Source organism: Doryrhamphus excisus, chromosome 6 (genome assembly GCF_030265055.1).
Source record: "Doryrhamphus excisus isolate RoL2022-K1 chromosome 6, RoL_Dexc_1.0, whole genome shotgun sequence".
Taxonomy (NCBI): domain Eukaryota; kingdom Metazoa; phylum Chordata; class Actinopteri; order Syngnathiformes; family Syngnathidae; genus Doryrhamphus; species Doryrhamphus excisus.
Genome location: NC_080471.1, coordinates 17958342 through 17977328, shown reverse-complemented (window position 1 = coordinate 17977328; position 18987 = coordinate 17958342). Strand labels below are relative to the sequence as shown.

The following is an 18987-nucleotide window of genomic DNA, read 5'->3' as shown; positions in this document are numbered from 1 at the left end:
CTGTACTAAAGGACCTGTTTAGCTCGATAGTGTGTGATTTGTTCAGATTAACGGGGCCTGCGGTACCTCACAATGCAGCTTTGTTGCTGAAACAGATTAAGTCATCAAGTGACCGGAGGTATAGCAGCACCTCGTTCTCCTTTTTCTTTTCCTGCTATTTCTCTTCCTCCAACATTCTCTCTGTGGAGGTTGACCGCTCACCTCCAAACTTCCACACAGACAGCCATGTATTTTCAGTGGTAAGTAACAGTCAGTATTGTTCACCTGTAGTGACCTTTTGTAGACCTTTAAATGATCAGTGCACACATCGAGTGCTGCAATATTATGCTGTTTCATGCATTCTTTTTTTTTTTTTGTAGAAGCCAGACAGAGCAGGCCGATTGCTTACGAGGAATCAACATACATACTTCATGTCAGGCCACAGTCAACGAGGAAGTTGGCCTTTAAGAAGCAGCAGCGGCAGCAGCAATGACAGTGACCTACTCTCGCAGGGTGGCGGACGCAGGCCTGGGGACTTTCTTCCACCTGCTTCTACGCTGGAAGGGCAGCATCTACAAACTCCTCTACAGGGAGCTCATCATCTTCACCCTCCTCTACTACTTCTTCAGTGTTGTTTATAGGTATACTGTACATTTCTTCAGACTCTAATGAGATCCGATATGAGACTTTTAGTTTGAAAAATCTGACTTTTAAAAGACAATAATGCTTATTGAATACAACACTGGTTCCCAAACTTTCCGACACACATTTGACCAGAACACATAGCCCCTACATCTGCTCACTTAAAAAGCATAAATCTTAATTATAGATTTATTGTCATTGCACAATACCCCAGCAGTGAAATTGCCAACGAAATGTTGTTGCCTGGCTCCCGTATAATAATAAATAATAATAATAACTATGTGGAGAATAAATAGATGTCATCAAATATGAACAACAATGTACAGCGTAAACAGTCAATTGCACAAATAATTTAAATAATTTTGAATAAATAATAATTAAAGATTTTGCATGTGCGTGTGGGCAGGTAGAGGGGCTCATTTGGCATTCAGCAGTCTAATGGCCTTAATTCACATGAAATACTGAATACAATTACTTGGTTAATTTATTTGATAGTAATTTCAAGTCAAATATGTGTATTTTTATAAAGCTTTACTGTTGGTCCAGTCATGATGGCAACAGTTTAAGTAGGTATGTTAATTTAATTCAAAATTAAAGGGGAAAATTCAAAACAATTATTTGAGGAAAAAGTGGAAATATTTGGAAAATTCAAAAGAAAACAGCAGCAGAAAATTGAAAAAAATGAGAAAATTATACTAATAATACACTTTACCTATCTGACATGGAAATGGAATTTTTTTCTTGAAATATCCATCCATCAATTTTCTATGCCGCTTACCCTCATGATCACGCGCATTCTGGAGCCTATCCCAGATGTCTTAAGAGTGAGAGCCGAGCCAGCCAATCACAGGACACATATAGACAAACAACCATTCACACTCACATTCATACCTATGGACAATTCGGAGTTGCCAATTAACCTAGCATGTTTTTGGAATGTGGGAGGAAACCGGAGTACCCGGAAAAAACCCACACACACACAAAGAATCGAAAGAGTCGAACGCTAGCGAATGCGTTATCACTCGGCCACTGTGTATGTACAGTATAACTTCTTAGCATATGTATCTACATATTGCTTTAGAAAATATCAAATTGGCCCTTGCATCCTTTAATTTTTTAGCATATGCCCTTGTTGGAAAACGTTTTGGACACACTTGCTCTGAACTGTCCATAGTGTGTTTGTGAATGTTAACATGTAAGCAACTGGTGGTTGCAGCCAACTACAGTACTACACATTTGGGGGGTTACATCATTTTGAGTGCAACTGTGTGTTAAGACCTCTTGGTGTTGAGTGATATTGTGACTGTTGTATTACCTTAATGTCTTTTCTCACCATAGGTTTGTCTTAAATGTTGAGCAGAAGAGGCTGTTTGAGAAGTTGTCCATATACTGTGACCGCTATGCAGAGCTCATACCTGTCTCCTTTGTTCTTGGTAAGTCGAGAGGCACACTGGACACTTCATTAGGTACACCTGCAGAAGTTCATTCATTCATTCATTTTCTACCGCTTTTCCTCACGAGGGTCGCGGGGGTGCTGGAGCCTATCCCAGCTGTCTTCGGGCGTAAGGCAGGGTACACCCTAGACTGGTCGCCAGCCAATCACAGGGCACATATAGACAAACAACCATTCACACTCACCTTCATACCTATGGACAATTTGGAGTCACCAATTAACCTAGCATGTTTTTGGAATGTGGGAGGAAACCGGAGTACCCGGAGAAAACCCACACATGCACGGGGAGAACATGCAAACTCCACACAGAGATGCCCGAGGGTGGGATTGAACCCTGGTCTCCTAGCTGTGAGGTCTGTGCGCTAACCCCTAGAACACCGTGCCGCCCCTGCAGAAGTTAAGAAAAAAAAAAAAAAAAGATAATTCAAGAAATCTGAAAAGGAGTAGGAAGATGCATTATGTATTTATTTAGGGAAAAGCTTATTTGAAGCCCTAAAGTGGATTTTCCTCATATGAATCATTTGTTTAAAGATACTGGCATACAGAAATAAAAATAGTTTTAAGAATAATTTTAAATAAAAAATCATATCAAAAGAAAATGGCACCTGCCAAACACAAAGTCACTGTCAATACCGGGTCACCGCACAATGGGGATGCTGATCTGGGTGTTGTTCCAGCCGGGTGTTTCCCATGCTGTTCAAGTGGCACGGCCAAACTGGTCACGTGGGTGTAGATGTAGCAACCCTGGTCGGGAATTGTCACTCTCTCGCCCTGGTTACCATCGGGATTCCATCAGAGCCTGTCTCGTTGTGGCATTCATGGAAATTTCTGATTTTGGCTTGGGAACAGCCCATACGCCCGGATATATCGTTGTAGCTCAAACTAGCCTCAACCATACACCGTGCCCGGACATGTTCACATGATGGACGTGGCATGATGCCGTTCGCTGGACTACCAATGCTGGCCTTTTTTTGTCATACTCGCCATGGAATTTGACTCTTGAATACGCTTGTATCCTTCACTGCTCTCCCTTTAGTTGCATCTAACTAGTTTCAGTTTCAACTTCAGTCTGTACAGTACAGATAAATAAATATTACCAGTTCCTCAATAATATTTAAAATTAAGTTGCCGCAAAAACATTTATGTCCCCCAGTGGGGGCACAACTGAAAATAAATGATGTAATATTGGACAATGGTGAGAAATGTATGGTTTTCATTCGTTCATTTTCGACTGCTTATCCTCACAAGGAAGGGTCACGGGGGTGCTGGAGCCTATCCCAGCTGTCTTCAGGCGAGAGTCGGGGTACACCCTGGACTGGTGGCCAGCCAATCACAGGGCACATATACACAAACAACCATTCACACTCACATTCATACCTACAATTTGGGAGTCGTCAATTAACCTAGCATGTTTTTGGAATGTGGGAGGAAACCGGAGTACCCGGAGAAAACCCACGCAGAACATGCAAACTCCACACAGAGATGGGCAAGAGTGGAATCGAACTCAGGTCTCCTAGCTGTGAGGCCTGTGTGCTAACCACTGACCCTCAGAAGGTCCGATTAACTGTTTGTCAAAACATGGGATGATCCTTCACCCAAATTAAGGTTCTTACTTGTGTGGCGTGCAGTCCGGGGACCATCAGAGAACGGCTTTAGGAACAAAAAACATTTTCAAAGGCTTTGTCTCCTTCAACGCTACAAAATTTCCCAAATTTGTATAATAAACTGACTTGGAAAGCCAGACAATTTATCAACACTCACTGGGAGAACATTTTGACAGTGAGAGACAGCAGGACACTGGACAAACTGCTCTCCAGGGGCAGCGGAGCTCCAGTTGCGTTCCCTCAGTGAATGCTCCAGGACTTCATTCATTCCACATCCCACCCAGCTCGCCTGTGTGTAAAAGATAATCCTGTATTAGTCACTCATTCACAATATTATTGCTCTCTTTACAGTCAATAGTGCCATGAGGTTGCCAACTTTCTTGTTGGTTTTTCCAGGTTTCTACGTGACCTTGGTGGTATCCCGTTGGTGGGGTCAGTTCGAGAACGTCCCCTGGCCTGACCGACTGGCAGCATTAGTTGGAGGTCACGTCCGCGGAGCAGACGAGGCCTCTCGGCTGACCAGGCGCACTCTGATGCGTTACGCCAACTTGTCCGGTGTGCTCATCTACCGCTCCGTCAGCACTGCCGTCTACAAGAGGTTCCCCACGATGGAGCATCTGGTGCAGGCAGGTATGCTGTCAGAACTAGTACAGCAGTTTCCATGGTAACAAAATCCAGGCATGTTGGTGTTGGTTCCATTTGTTGTGTTGGAACTCATTGTACCGTTAGAATTGTTCCAACCTGGTGATGTAATCTGGTGTTGAGATTAGAAGTCCCGGTGCTGCTTGCTGACCAGGACTAAAAACGCAAAAACTACTTAAATACTTACATAAATACACACTGGCAAGCTCACAAAATTGTAGTGGTGTGTTAAATTTGGTGGTTTCACTCTTAGAATGGTAACTGGAAGTTCAACATGTCATGTGAAAAAAATAGTTGCTCTATCTAAAGATGTTCTAGACTATAAGATTAAAGCAACAGATACGTAAATACTGGTCCACATGGACGTACATACATGGCATGGGTGTCTAAACTTGGACAGCCCTGGTATATGGCAGATGATGTGTCCCCATCAGGTTTGATGACATCAGAGGAACTGAGGCATCTCGAAGACTTGCCCTCCCCTCATAATAAGTTTTGGATTCCCTGCATGTGGTTCGTCAGTCTGGCTCTGAGGGCCCGGACCGAGGGTCGTATCAACAACGACGTGGCTCTGACAGCCATTCTCACTGTAGGTCCTCATGTACATGCGAAATTAACCATCTGGGAACACTTTTTGAAGAATACCGTTGTTCTTCTGTCTTCAGGAGTTGAACAGTTTAAGGGCAAAGTGCATGAAGCTGTATGGATATGACTGGATCAGCCTGCCTCTGGTCTATACCCAGGTTCTAATATGTCCCCCCTTGCAGTGTTGAATGGAAATTATTTGGACTAAAAACCAAAACCTAGTGGAACTTTGTTTGCAAGTGTGACTAATGTATGATGATTAGGTGGTAACAGTGGCGGTCTACAGCTTCTTCCTGGCTTGTTTGATTGGTCGTCAGTTCTTGGATCCAGCCCAAGGGTACCCAGGTCACGACCTAGACTTCTACTTGCCCGTCTTCACGTTGTTGCAGTTTTTCTTCTACGTTGGTTGGCTGAAGGTCGGTGAATGATGTCTGTGTTGTGATTGGGTCCATGTCTCATGTCTGCATGATACTGGTTTTCAGGTGGCTGAGCAACTCATAAATCCTTTTGGCGAGGATGACGACGACTTTGAGACCAACTGGCTTGTCGATCGTAACTTACAGGTTTTAATGCAGTTTTTTCCTAGGTGTGAAATTGCGCTGTGTTTATACTAGCTGTGTTTTATTGTTCCAGGTGTCTCTGCTGTCTGTAGACGAGATGTACGACAGCCTGCCTCTGGTTGAGAAAGACATGTACTGGAATGAGTCCGAGCCTCGACCCCCTTACACTGCTGCCAGCGCTGACCACTGCAAACCTTCCTTCATGGGTTCTGCACTGGATATCAGGTGCACATATAATGGGGTGACACAGTTTGCACTCTTCCTGATTTCTTATTTTTCTGCATGTTTGTCACACTTAAATGTGGGAGGAAATCGGAGTACCCAGAGAAAACCCACGCATGCACGGGGAGAACATGCAAACTCCAAGTGGTTAGCCCGCAGACCTTCCAGCTAGGAGACCAGGGTTCAATTCCACCCTTGGCCATCTCTGTGTGGAGTTTGCATGTTCTCCTCGTACTCCGGTTTCCTCCCACATTCCAAAAACATGCTAGGTTAATTGGCGACTCCAAATTGTCCATAGGTATGAATGTGAGTGTGAATGGTTGTTTGTCTATATGTGCCCTGTGATTGGCTGGTGACCAGTCCAAGGTGTACCCCACCTCTTGCCCCGAAGACAGCTGGGGTAGGCTCCAGCACCACCCGCGACCCTTTGTGAGGAAAAGCGGTAGAAAATGAATGAATGAATTTAAAAACTGCATTTTGTGTCCAGTTGTGTTGTGATTGACTAGTATTTAAATTTGTTTGATGATCTGAAACATTAAAGCGTGACAACTGGGAAGGGGGCAAACACTTTGACACTACTACATAAAGTTAATGTGCAGCTATAATGTATGTAAACAATGTGTTTGCTTTATGGTGGTTGTACTCTAGTGTTCCTAAGGAGGAGATGGAGTTTCAGTCCAATTTGGAGCAGATTAAAGAAAATGAGGAAGCCAACTACTCCACCCCGCTGCTTGGAGGCCTGGGTCGCCTTCTTGGTGTTCAGTCGCCCAACTTCCCTCGCTCTTCTCGGGTTTCTCTGCTGCGCCGCCGCCCTGGAGCGCCACTAAATCGCTTCCCCCTTTACTTACACCCAGAGGCTCCATCAATCCACAACCAAGCACGCCAGCCCTTGAACTCAGAGCAAGAACGGGACTACAGCTTCTCCGGGCTGCCTCTATATGAGAGGCCGGGTTTCTACAGTTGCCCCCAGACGCCCATTCACTGCATTCCCCCAGCCGTGCCACGACCAAGACCTGCTCGGCGACCTCAGAACGAGTGGGACCGCAGCTGCACCTCCCTGGCTCCTCCTATGGTGGGCTCACAGCTGTTGCCTGACACCCCCAACCACATCCCGCCGCCACCATCCTCTGCTTTCCCCTGGCTGAGTGAGGATGGCGAGACACCGACCACCCCGGCCTTCTCATTCCCCGACCCGCAGCCTGAGCTTTGCCCGATATCAAAACTCAGACGTGGGCACGGCCTGCTGTCACGCCGGCCTCCACCACCGTGCCTGACGCTGGACGCCTTGCCGTCCGCTGACAGCCAACCTGGGCCTCTAAGTGCTCGGACGATGGGAAGCGGGGGAGAAAGGGTGTTCTCCTTCACCCCTCCGTCTCGTCCCGGGCCAGCAAATCCAAGTAATCACAACAGCTCCAGTAGCATTAACGTGACAAGCGGCAACAGCGCTGGCACAGCGGTAGGTCTTTGTAACGGCACAAGTCTGAGTAGCTTTAGCAACCACTGCAACTTCACTGCCAACGCAAAGGCAAGCAATGGCGGGCTGAATAACCTGACCGCTTCCAATTCAGCGCCTTCTCAACAAGAAGCCAATCAACCAAATTCCCCCAATGATTCTGGAATCTCATTGGCTGAAGGAGACCTGCTGGGCGTGCTGGTGGAGGGTAGCGGGAACAAGGCGTGTACAGGAAGGAAACAAGACTGAGAAAAAGCTGTTTGCATCACACATGTAGGAATTAATCTCCACTTCCTAGTGAGCACTTACAGAACAATTAACCCACTTTTAAGGCCCAAAACACCTTTAAGGATTTCAGTGTCAACATATGGGGAAGAAACAAACATATGGAACTTACATGGGAATTATCTGAACTACCGTCCTTAAAATTGTTGCTCACGTAATAAAACAGTATTTTGTTTTTCAATAAAAACATTAAAAACCTGAATTAGATTTTATTGCAGCTTTATTTTTTTTTTATACAATCACACATTATGTCCACTGTGCTTTGGTATACAGTGCTCATTTAGAGAAAACAATCTTATTGTACATCGCCCACCCGACAGTAGCTGTAGCATTATTTACTTTAAAAAGTGTACTATGAGGTTTACAATACACATTAGAATCCTAGCTAAAAGGATTCCAGTGATTTTAATTTCTATTGTCTTGTAAATCAGTTCCATATATTTGTTTTGGCTAACTTAACACAAAAATATTAGACCCACTAATGAGTATTTGTTATAAAATACATGTATCCTGATGACTACTACATACAGGTCAAACAATAATTATGTTTATGGTGACTATGTGTGTGGGCGTGTGGTGGGTGTCATAATTAAATTTGACTTTAGATTGTGCAAAACTGTAACAAGATGTTTGCATTATATGGTAGATTACAGTATCTGCTGCCATCTAGTGGCTTTCTCTCTCAATGTGCGCAATGATTTCTGACAGAGAAAAGTCAGCAGGACGATAATAGCATTTTCTCACTGTAATTTACCAGACAGTGACACTAGGATGGATGCAAACGCTCATTTTGATCAATTCAGAATGTGCTTCAATCCTTTGTGAAACAAGGCAACATTAGAAAATTCTGAATCAGAAACGGCACACGAGTACAAAAAAAATATGGCTTTTGTGCTCTGCAAATAACAGACGTTCCGAATAAGGCGCGGCAAAGGGCATGTAGAGGTGAGTGACGATACCGCAGCTCATCGGCCTATGTTTGACTGCTGGCCTCCTCAGCCATGGTGTGTTTGTCAAAGAGGTACTCAGCCATGCCGTTCTGTGGCGCGCCCATGCGCCGCAGGTTTGAGATCCAGTCAGCGAGCTGCTTGATGGACTTGACCTGCTCATCCAGATAGTGGGTCTCAATGAAGTCACACAGCTGCGGGGAGAAAAGAGAATTCATGTTTAAATTCAACAATTAGTGAAGTAGTTCATGGAAGGGCAGTAGAGACTAAATCACCTTCTGCCGGTTACAGCCAAGTAGTGTACTCTATTTTGCCTTAATTGCTCATAATCATTAAGAATTGCCTCAGTAACAATTCCAAACAACAATTGAATTGTTAATGATAAATTAAACACATATTCCCATCACAGATCCATAATACAAAGTATTAACAGGGCAAGCTAAATATAAGTAAATGTGAGACATACATGAGGATCGTTGTGCTGCGCGCCCATTTCCTGTAGCTCCAGCAGAGATTGGTTTACACTTTTCTCCAGCTGCAAGGCGCACTCCAAAGCCTCCATGCCACTACCCCATTCATCTCGGTCAGGTTTCTTATAAACACAAAGACACATTATTGGTATTTACTCACATTTGTCGAGTACATTTAGTAAGAGTATATGTACTCTATTCACTGGATACATTGTCTACAAAAACATTTAGCTCCTAAATTGGCATTCAAAGTTGCTACTGGGAGTAACAAACCCCCGCCCCCCCCCAATGTAGTTTATTTTTTCAAGTCTACAAGATAGCAGTATCTCAAATTACCTTGACATCCTGTAGAAAAATCCTGCCTCCCCTCTTGTTCTGGAAAGTCAACAGCTTCTCGGCGTGCTCGCGCTCCTCTTTGGACTGGGCCCCAAAAAACTTGGCAAAATTTGGTAGGGCTTTATCATCCCTTTCAAAATAATATGCCTATTAAAAAGAGGAAAATCATTGCTCACTGTTGAAAAATATATTTACCGCCGTCCCTCATCACTTTGCGGTTCGAATATCACTACTTCATGCAATTGGATATGATTATTCGTCAACAAATATTTAAAAGTCATGTGTAGTATTCTGATCACTAGATGTCAGTAATGTTACATTAATGAGACATTACATGGAGTCAAACATGGCATGTCCAACATGACATAGCAAAAACAATTCTGCTCGCATCCAGTGTGGAAGTGGTACATTTTTGCCTTCTTTTTTGTCCTTCTTCCCCACTCCATTTGAAGCACTTGAGGTTTAGAGTAAACAAATTGGAAGCTAACTACTTAGCTTGGTTTCATGCTAATGTTTAAAGCTGGGGCCATCCCTTTAATCCTTGTCGGGATCATGAAGACTGTACATAATCATTGTGCAGCCTGTGGTGTAAAAAAAACAACAACAAAAAAAAGAATAACACGAGTGTAAAGGTGACTATAGGGATGTTATTTCATGTCTACAGGACTCCAATAATGGGATAAACCATATTTACAAAGTCATAAACAAGCTATCTATGCTCTACTTGTGAAAATATTCAAGTTATTAAGATTTTGCGGAAATGTTCTTATTGCATTCGGATCTCGAACCGCGCTAAACGAGGGACGACTGTATACTGCTTGAGAAATATCTTACCATCGAGAGGTAAACATAAGAGGCATAAAGCTCAAGATTTATCTGTCTGTTAATGGCAGCCTCGCAGTCCTGGTGAAAGTTTTGGCGGATTTGGGAAGCCATTTCTGTATTTGTCCTAAAAAAAATAATAAAAGAACAAAAGAAAGAAGATAGTTAAGGCTGGTCTAACATTAGTCATGGGTTAGTCATGTTAACACAACAAATGCATAGTGCACACTTGAAATGGCCCAAGTACCACAAGAACACTTCAAGTCAAGTCTTCGACACCTGCAGATGAAAATATCCCACCTTAATCATCACCTGCCAGCATCAGACTGCTACTTAAGTGGCTGCTCAATTCAATGAATGGGCTTTTAAAACACTAGACAACACATTTATGTGAATGGCACTTTATAGACCTAAGGTGTGAAAATGTGATTGCCCCCCGAAATTCTGCCGTCTTCCAAAAAAAAGGTACAGCCATCCGTTTGTGACCTCAACCTGAAACCAACTTGGGTTCTGCAGCAGGACAATGATCCCAAACACACCAGCAAGTCCACTTCTGAATGGCTGAAGAAAACCTAAATGAAGACTTTGGAAAGGCCTCGTCAAACTCCTGACCTGAATCCTATTGAGATGCTGTGGCTTGACCTTAAAAAGGCAATTCATGCTTGATAACCTTTCCAATGTGGCTGAATGACAACAATTCTGCAAAGTTTAGTGGGCCACCCATTGCAAGTTACCAAACCCTTGATTGGGGTTGTTTCCGCTAAGGGTGGCACAAGTAGTTATTAGGTTAGGATATTTTTCTCTCCCTTAATAATAAAACGTTTAATTGAAAAACTGTCATTGATGCAAAACATGCAAAAATTTAAAAAACAAATCAGAAAGGGGGCAAACACTTATATTACACTGTACATTTAAGGTACACTTACGCTACTCACAATAATCTTTGGAATATTCAGCTTACAGGTGAAATTTCAAATTAAACCTACACTACACTAACTTTTATAGGTGACCTTGCTTTGAACTTGTCGAGTCGTTTGAATGAGCATATCCAATCGATCAATGTTTCTGGAATTTCTGAACTGCAGAATTCGTAAAATATGTGTGATCCATGACTCGACCACAAGTAATGACACATTTACAGTATATTGTTTTGTACTACTTAATTACCAAAATAACCGTTAAGGGGCACTCCATAATAACCATAATAAGGTTTGAATCAATAAAAACATAATAAACCCCATCTCCAGTTAGGAATACGAAATTCAAACAGTTGGTGGCTAATATTGGGTATCACCGCCATAGTACTACTAATGATTGTGCTAGCAACGTCATTCAACCTCGTTAGATAAGATCCTGAGTTGTGACGGTTAGTCCGCGAAAACACATTTATATATATCGACCTGGCTTAAAATATCATGAGACGGACAGCTTTAAAATCACATTAAACATACCTCGTTGTGCTTACTGTAATTGGAGGTCCTTTGTGAGTACTTTGAGGACGATGCTGCTCACCTGCTGTCTGGTAACGTAATAGAGTGTTAGCTAGCACAAAGATTGTTCTACTCAAGCGAGACGCACCACTACATACGTATGGTGGTGACGGAGAGAGTCAAGGGAGGAGTCAATCTTAAATAACGTCTTAAGAAAATTTAAGAAAACGTTTCATATTATTATAATTGGACTGATGGTGTAAGCTGTACCTAACTATGAAGTAGTGTTGTGCTTTCACGAAATAATTATGGTATTCATTTAAAACAGAACTGGAACGCCCCCTGTACTTGAACTATCAAAATGGCGGCGCCGTGCAGCAGTGTGAAGTGTAAACAAACGAACTACTTGTTACGTTATTTCTTAAAAGATTTGTTTAGTTTTATGTCATCCAATCAACTACACCTACTGCGTCTTTGTGGTAACTGTGCTAATTTTATTACAACAGAAGGTGAGGAAGCCACAATTTCTTAGCATTTTTTTTTATTTTTATTTTTATTGCACCAATCCACAACTCCCACACGCTAACCCAGTGTTACAGTAACATATAATCAGTTCGTACACACTTAATTCATGACTATTTCACAAACCATCAATAAATGAGATATTGGTAGAAACCATTTTCAAACCAGTTCTGTCTTCTGGAAGTAAAGTGTCCAAAAAAAACCCCAAAACCAAAGTATACAGCATTATATAATTGTGTTAGTGCACTAGCTACTTTGTTCCAATAGGAGGTGAGTGCCACACAGCAGAGCTGGTACGCGTAAAGTAGCGAGGTTTGTTCTTGTAAAAGATGCTCTCCAGTTCTGGTGGCTCAATTATTCCAAAGAAAGAGTCTAAATCAGGGGGGTTGAAGTACTGCTTCATAATTATCTGCTGTAGATTGTGACCTGAAAAGAGAACACACACAAATGATCATGTCTTCTAACAATTGTATTATTTCTGTTTCAGTCATGTAAATGATATAAAAAAGCTGTTAATGGAGTTTATCAGAGTATATGTTACACTACACTTCATGCATACCTTCTGCCCAAGATGGAATAGGCTTTCTTGGAGTGGATTCATCGTCAGTAGAATCGTCGCTGTTTAGGTCCATGCCGTAGTTTTCAGGATTTTTGGACAATGTTGTTGTATTGCCAACCTCTGGAATTATGGTGTTTGTTTGAAGTGATTTCTGCCCAGAAAGAACAACAATTGACACATTTATATTACGGTATATGATCTGTAGACAGATGCATCATATCTATGCCATGATGATGTCTGTACTCACTTGTGCATTTGCAGCCTGTTGATAAACAGCAGTTTCCATCTGCATGGCAGCTTCTCTTTCTTTAGCAGCTTTCTCCTCTGAAGCTAACCTCTGCTTCTGCTCCTGGTAGAACAAAACACACAACAACAGTACAGTCGGGAATGTAATGGTACAAAATGATTCTGGATAAAAAGCCAGTAGTCTCCTCACCTCTTTTAGTTTTTCCTCTTCAGCTTTTCTTTTCTCCTCCAGTTCTCTTCTCTCCTTCTCTCGAGCTGCTCTCTCCAGTTCCCGTTGCAGAGCAAGAGCCTTCTCTCTTCATTCGTGACATTAAAGACATCATATTTCTATTGACTGATGATGTGCTGAGATGATTATGTTAGCTTAAACCATTCATTCATTCATTCATTTTCTACCGCTTATCCTCACGAGGGTCGCAGGGGATGCTGGAGCCTATCCCAGCTGTCTTTGGGTGAGAGGCGGGGTACACTCTGCACTGGTCGCCAGCCAATCACAGGGCACATATAGACAAACAACCATTCACACTCACATTCATACCTATGGACAATTTGGAGTCGCCAATTAGCCTAGCATGTTTTTGGAATGTGGGAGGAAACCGGAGTACGGGGAGAACATGCAAACTCCACACAGAGATGGCCATGGGTGGAATTGAACCCTGGTCTCCTAGCTGGGAGGTCTGCGCGCTAACCACTAGACCGCCGTGCAGCCCAAATAGTATAATTAAGAATATAATTGAGAACCTCTGGTTTAAACAAAAATGATGGTAACCTTTCAGCAGCAGCTTGTCGTTCTCTCTCCAGCTCTCTCCCATGCTCCTGGTCCCTCTTCAGCTCCAACAGTCTGCAAGCGTCTGCCAGCTCCTTAGCTTTTAATTGCTCCTCCTCATCCTAAAGTTGCAAACACAGAATAATCCAGGTCAGGAACAGCAGACAGTCCAAAGTACCAAAAATACAACAGGATACCGCTTGCTTAATTTTCTTCCTTCTGGTTTCTTCTTCCAGTTTGTTTTTCTGCTCAAGCTCGTCCTGACGTTTAATGGCAGTTCTCTTTTTGGCCTTCTCCTCAGCCTGACGCTGCATTCATGACGTAAAACAGGAGATAAATACATTTCATCTTGACAGCCATGTCATATTGCTGTATACCTTGTCATTTTTCTCATCCATCTGAGCCATTTTTAGCTCAATCTTCTTTTTCTTTTCTTCCTCTCTCTGCTCTTCTTTTACTTTGGCCTCAAGCACCTTCCTAAGCTTCTCCTCCTTCTTCCTACATCAGTGAAGAGCAATATAATAACAACTGTTCATCACTCAAACATCAAGCTGTATAATCTTTTATAGGTTTGAGCGTTGACCTTTTAGATTCCTCTTGTTTCTTTTTTTTCTCTTCCAGTATTTTCCTCAACCGTTCCTCTTCTTGTTCCTGCTTCTTTTTAAGGGCCTCCAGCTTTTGACGTTCTCTGGCCTGTGAAAGGAAAGAAGTCAACTAAATATGGAGTTTGTGCCATTACAAAACAATGAAGGAAGTGGAAAATGCCACATAATATTTCTAACCAGCCACAAGCCAGACCTAAACCAAATTGTATTTGTGGGTTGCCAAGCAAAACTGAAGTTTATGAATTAGTTTTAAATAAAAGTAACATTAATTGCTTTTTAACACATTTCTGAATCAAATTTGAGACATTTTACAAGATTTTAATCCACGTAGTGCTACAAATTTATGATCAAATTCCAGTACTTTGAGGTCAAGAGGTGAGTCTGCTGCTTAAAGACGCAAATGAAAATGGACCTTAGTATCCTACAAGAAGATGCCTTCATGCGGTTGGGGATATACGTATATGTGCAGGTCATGCTCACAAGTGGAGGCGGATACAAAATGACCACCATCACACAGTACACTCACAACACTTACCACTATAGATATGCTCCACTGGGAGACGGGAAGTGAGGGGGAAACAAATGACATGGTTGGCTGAGCAACAGAACATTTCAATGATGGATGACCACAGCGGCTCTTTATGAGCTTATCAAAAGCGAGATGGTGTAAAACTGACCTGAGCATCAACCTTCAATGGAGTGGTGTGCTTAAAGAAGGACTTGATGACGGTATTACGACTAAAGGTACTGGGAGACATCATCAGCATTTGATTCTTCTGCACAGTGTGAAGGAATGATCTCATATACGGTTTATATGCCTGTTTAAAAACAAACAAATAGTACTCTGTTATAACAGATATTTATATACGTTTATAACATAGAATTTAACAAACTTATCCATGAAGTTATCTGTGCATCTTACACTCTGAATAGGACTGTGCTCCACAGTATCTGAGGCTTCACTTTTGATGTCCTTGATTGACCTTAGAGAAACAAAAGAAAACATTTTTGAAAAACAAAAAAGTGTACAACAAATTTTAAAAAAAGTGTATAATCATGTTATGACCACCTGTATGTTTAGTCATTCATTAATTTTCTACAGCTTATCCTCACGAGGGTCGTGGCCGTGCTGGAGCCTATGCCAGCTGTCTTTAGGCGAGAGGCGGGGTACACCCTGGACTGGTCGCCAGCCAATCACAGGGCACATATAGACAAACAACCATTCACACTCACATTCATACCTATGGACAATTTGGAGTCGCCAATTAACCTAGCATGTTTTTGGAATGTGGGAGGAAACCCACACATGCACGGGGAGAACGTGCAAACTCCACACAGAGATGGCCGAGGGTGGAATTGAACCTGGGGATCCGAGCTGTGAGGCATGCGTGCTAACCACTTGACTACCGTGCAGCACCTGGAAATATGTGTTGCTCTAAATACTTGCAATGACCCTGTATGAGTAAGCTACGTGCAGATGAGTAATCTTACTCTCTCTGGTGAAATAAATAATTAGCAGGTTAGCATAAACGGTATAAAACTCACCCCCGGAAAGTCTGTTGCTTGCCAGTGACAACTGAAACAAAAATGCAAAGCATTGTAACACCAGCCAAATACCAACCAATTATATATGAACAAAAATGTGACGTTAGTAGCAGGTACCTATTTTCTTGCCCTGAGTGCTCCTCTTCGAGGTAGGTAGTGAAGGTGCGGCCATTTTGGATTTGCTGGCATCCATAGAACAAGTAATATGTCCACCAGAAGGCTGAATATACATATATGTTAGACACAGTTTAGAAAATATTAGCAAGTGTATGACCAAACAAACCTGTAGCAATATTTTACTACCTGACTGTCAACCTCTGCGACTTGTGGATCTGCAGTCACAGGTCCCGACACACTGTACGAGCCAATTCAAATACAGGGTTGTTAGTCCAACCCAAACACACATTGAAGTTGAAAGCTAAACTGTATTCAGGCAACATCAATAATACTCACACTTCATCAGCCTCTTCCACAGACTCAAAGGAAGCCTCAGCTACAATGAAATAAACACCGTAAGAATCAAACATAGAATATTCAACGGAAATATAATGTCTCACCATCAGCAATGCTGCTGCACGATGAGTTCCCCTTGCGAGCCGCCTTCCTCTTCATCATGGATTGTCGCGAGGCACGACGTAGAGACTCCTGCTTCATACTGTGACGCATGCCCGCCAGTGAATGGCGCACCTTAAGGGAACACCTCACAGAGGTCCGTCGTGAGCTTCTGGTGTTTCCCGCTATGGCAATTTTAGCAGCCGTTCGTCCAGTATAGGACTTTATTGCCTGCTCAGTAGACGCAGGGATGCTTTCAATATTAGGTGATGGCATATTCACTGGAGAATCCCTTGTGTGACTTGTCTGGTCTGGCTTGACTTCACTATTTGTAGCCACACCTTCATCCTCAACTGGCTGTGGCCGGTTCACATCCTCTTGGAGTAGAGAAATGTGTTTAAGTTGTGTGCTGCTTTCAGTTACAGAAACTTCTGAAATAGCATCTTCAGCAATGAAGTTCAGTGTCTTGACAGAGGAACCACTAAGACTACCGCGCCTTCCCTTAGAGGACCTGCATGGCCAAAGGAAAGGATTTAAATGTAATATAAACAGTATAATATGAGTCGCATTATGTCAGGTTTTAAGAAATAAGGAGACAAAAAGAGAATTTATACTAAATGTAGTGAACAACAAACCTTCTCCCGGCTTGACCTCCTTCCTGGCGCCCAACAGAAACACGCTTCCTGCGACATTTCTTCTGTGATGGTGTTTTGGGCATTAACTCTGGCTCTGCATTAAAATCTCTGAAATTGAAAGGCAGCATTAATAAAAGGCTATACTATAATATAAGATGACACAATTCTTCAGAACAGGGGTCTTTAATTCAAATTTAGTTCATTAATGCATTTAATGCATTCATGCATTTCCACAGCAAAGGTAAGAACCTTATTTTGTATATATATATATATATTGTATATTAAATAATTGCAGTTTCATTTAAGTTAAAAAAATAAGTCTCTTGTGTTCATTCATTGTTTGTACAGTGAATCCTTTTTATTATTTATGTGAAATTTGGTCCTATTTTCTTTAATTCATTCATTTTCTACCGCTTTTCCTCACAAGGGTCGCGGGGGTGCTGGAGCCTATCCCAGCTGTTTTTGGGCGAGAGGCAGGGTACTGGTCACCAGCCAATCACAGGGCACAATAGACAAACAACCATTCACACTCACATTCATACCTATGGACAATTTGGAGTCACCAATTAACCTAGCATGTTTTTGGAATGTGGGAGGAAACCGGAGTACAAGGAGAAAACCCACGCATGCACAGGGAGAACATGCAAACTCCACACAGAGATGGCCGAGGGTGGAATTGAACCCTGGTCTCCTAGCTAACCACGCGACCGCCGTGCCGCCCCTGTTTTCTTTCTAAATTGCAATTTAAAGAAACACACTTACCTTGAGAACATGTGGTTGGCCTCTTGTTGGATCTCATCAAGCCAAACCATGTGGATATTGTCAATGTCACGAATAAATTGTCCCTTTTTTGCATCAAACATCTGAATGAAGGACTGCACAGACGACAGTACGGAGCTCATGGTGGCTCTCTGGGCTTTATCTCTGGACAGACATGGAGTAAGAACATAGTATAACAATGGTTATTTACTTTGAAATCCACAAATACACCGACAATGTGTCACAATTCTAACTAAATTGGTAAACATCACATCTGTGACATAATTTTAGACTTACAAAAACTTATTTTAGTTTACCTTATGACTCTAGTAGGATTTTCATACTGGGATGTGATGTTATGTATGTTCAAATGATTTCACTGTCTCATTTTGAGTGACGTCATAGCGTTTACTGTCACGTAACTGTAATAAATGAAGTAATTACACCTGCAAACTGCCACTGCAATCTGTCCCCATGCATGATTATATGTCATTGATTTATTATCATTTATTATCATTCACTTTAATAGAACACAGGTCCGTCAAGTGCCCTCGCTGGGTCCGCATCCGGACCGAGGCCCACCAAGACTGCTGGGATAGGCTCCAGCATTGTTCTACTCACCCTAGTGAGGATAAGCGGCATAGAAAATGGATGGATGGAGTCTAGCTGCTCACTACAAGCAATACAAGAGCTAGAAGGCTTATACTCATAGTGACACCTCCCTTCCGCCTCTCCATATTCAAAGGGTGCTATAGTTTAGTTGTTCTCTTTACATTTGTATGACTGTTAATGTAATATATTGCTTGAAACGTTTATTACACAATAATGGCACTTTCCTTAAACGATACTGATTGAATGGTAGTCATTGTACTAAATATAAAGACCTGTGATAACAATTCATGCGACTTAAAATATGAATTAATCTGTCCTTATACATGATATTGGCATGGCTTTGGTTACCATGAGCAAAATGCTAGAATGTAGTACCAGTATATGGTAACCTTATTGAAGCTGACACTGGTAATGTTAAGTTATACATGATAGTATATAACGTTTGAACCTTTTACACTGGTTACTTTATCACGGACTTGTCAATGGAAAAAAGTGTAAAAAAAAAAAAATCACAAACCTTTAAATATGTCACAGGTGTCAGTTGCAGTCGCACTAGGCACTTTGTTCTGTACAACAAATAATGTTAATATTTTTACAAATTATGTCAAAATATTCAAAACGTAGGTGTGCTAACGTCTCACCTTCGTCGTTGGTCTACCGCTGCTGTGACCCGCTGAAACTGTTCAACTTTTGACAACACCTCCTCGACCAATCATGAGGCAGAAATGAAGTCTGACGTCACAGAAATGCGTTTGC

General features: G+C 42.2%; 3 protein-coding genes across 4 annotated transcripts; 1 reads left to right on the top strand and 2 right to left on the bottom strand.

Annotated features, from left to right (window-relative positions):
- Positions 1-183: 183 nt before the first annotated feature.
- Positions 184-8373, top strand: best1 (bestrophin 1). The gene is made up of 10 exons (XM_058075130.1): positions 184-239; positions 360-620; positions 1960-2054; positions 4075-4308; positions 4755-4909; positions 4986-5063; positions 5169-5321; positions 5388-5468; positions 5539-5690; positions 6336-8373. The coding sequence occupies exons 2-10, from the start codon at positions 469-471 to the stop codon at positions 7387-7389; spliced, it is 2154 nt and encodes a 717-aa protein (XP_057931113.1). The 5' UTR covers positions 184-239; positions 360-468; the 3' UTR covers positions 7390-8373.
- fth1b (ferritin, heavy polypeptide 1b) lies at positions 7628-11616 on the bottom strand. 2 transcript variants are annotated; one of them, XM_058075182.1, is made up of 5 exons: positions 11452-11616; positions 10013-10127; positions 9179-9325; positions 8839-8964; positions 7628-8566 (listed from the first exon to the last, which is right to left on the bottom strand). In XM_058075182.1, exons 2-5 carry the CDS (start codon positions 10112-10114, stop codon positions 8399-8401), a joined length of 543 nt encoding a protein of 180 aa, XP_057931165.1. In that variant the 5' UTR covers positions 10115-10127; positions 11452-11616; the 3' UTR covers positions 7628-8398. The 2 variants fall into 2 exon arrangements, with proteins under 2 accessions (XP_057931165.1, XP_057931166.1); XM_058075183.1 differs by having other exon boundaries at positions 11466-11589.
- A 338-nt stretch (positions 11617-11954) lies between these two features.
- On the bottom strand, positions 11955-18918 carry LOC131130943 (inner centromere protein-like). The gene is given in 18 exon segments (XM_058075129.1): positions 11955-12378; positions 12512-12860; positions 12948-13053; positions 13527-13645; positions 13721-13831; positions 13901-14021; positions 14107-14216; positions 14806-14946; positions 15051-15111; positions 15674-15704; positions 15791-15893; positions 15977-16028; positions 16127-16166; positions 16231-16736; positions 16861-16968; positions 17623-17784; positions 18749-18799; positions 18873-18918. Coding segments are annotated over 16 exon segments (2274 nt in total). The 5' UTR covers positions 17763-17784; positions 18749-18799; positions 18873-18918; the 3' UTR covers positions 11955-12202.
- Between the last annotated feature and the right edge of the window lie 69 nt (positions 18919-18987).

Bases quoted from the DNA above. Each gene is read 5' to 3' on its own strand.
- fth1b (XM_058075182.1), bottom strand. From the start codon at position 10,114: ATGGCTTCCCAAATCCGCCAAAACTTTCACCAGGACTGCGAGGCTGCC. The intron at 9,326-10,012 runs GTAAGATATTTC...TCTTTTTAATAG, and splicing joins CTTATGTTTACCTCTCGATG to GCATATTATTTTGAAAGGGA. The intron at 8,567-8,838 runs GTATGTCTCACA...TTCTCCCCGCAG, and splicing joins CGCAGCACAACGATCCTCAT to CTGTGTGACTTCATTGAGAC.
- best1 (XM_058075130.1), top strand. From the start codon at position 469: ATGACAGTGACCTACTCTCGCAGGGTGGCGGACGCAGGCCTGGGGACT. The intron at 2,055-4,074 runs GTAAGTCGAGAG...TGGTTTTTCCAG, and splicing joins ACCTGTCTCCTTTGTTCTTG to GTTTCTACGTGACCTTGGTG. The intron at 5,064-5,168 runs GTTCTAATATGT...TATGATGATTAG, and splicing joins TGCCTCTGGTCTATACCCAG to GTGGTAACAGTGGCGGTCTA.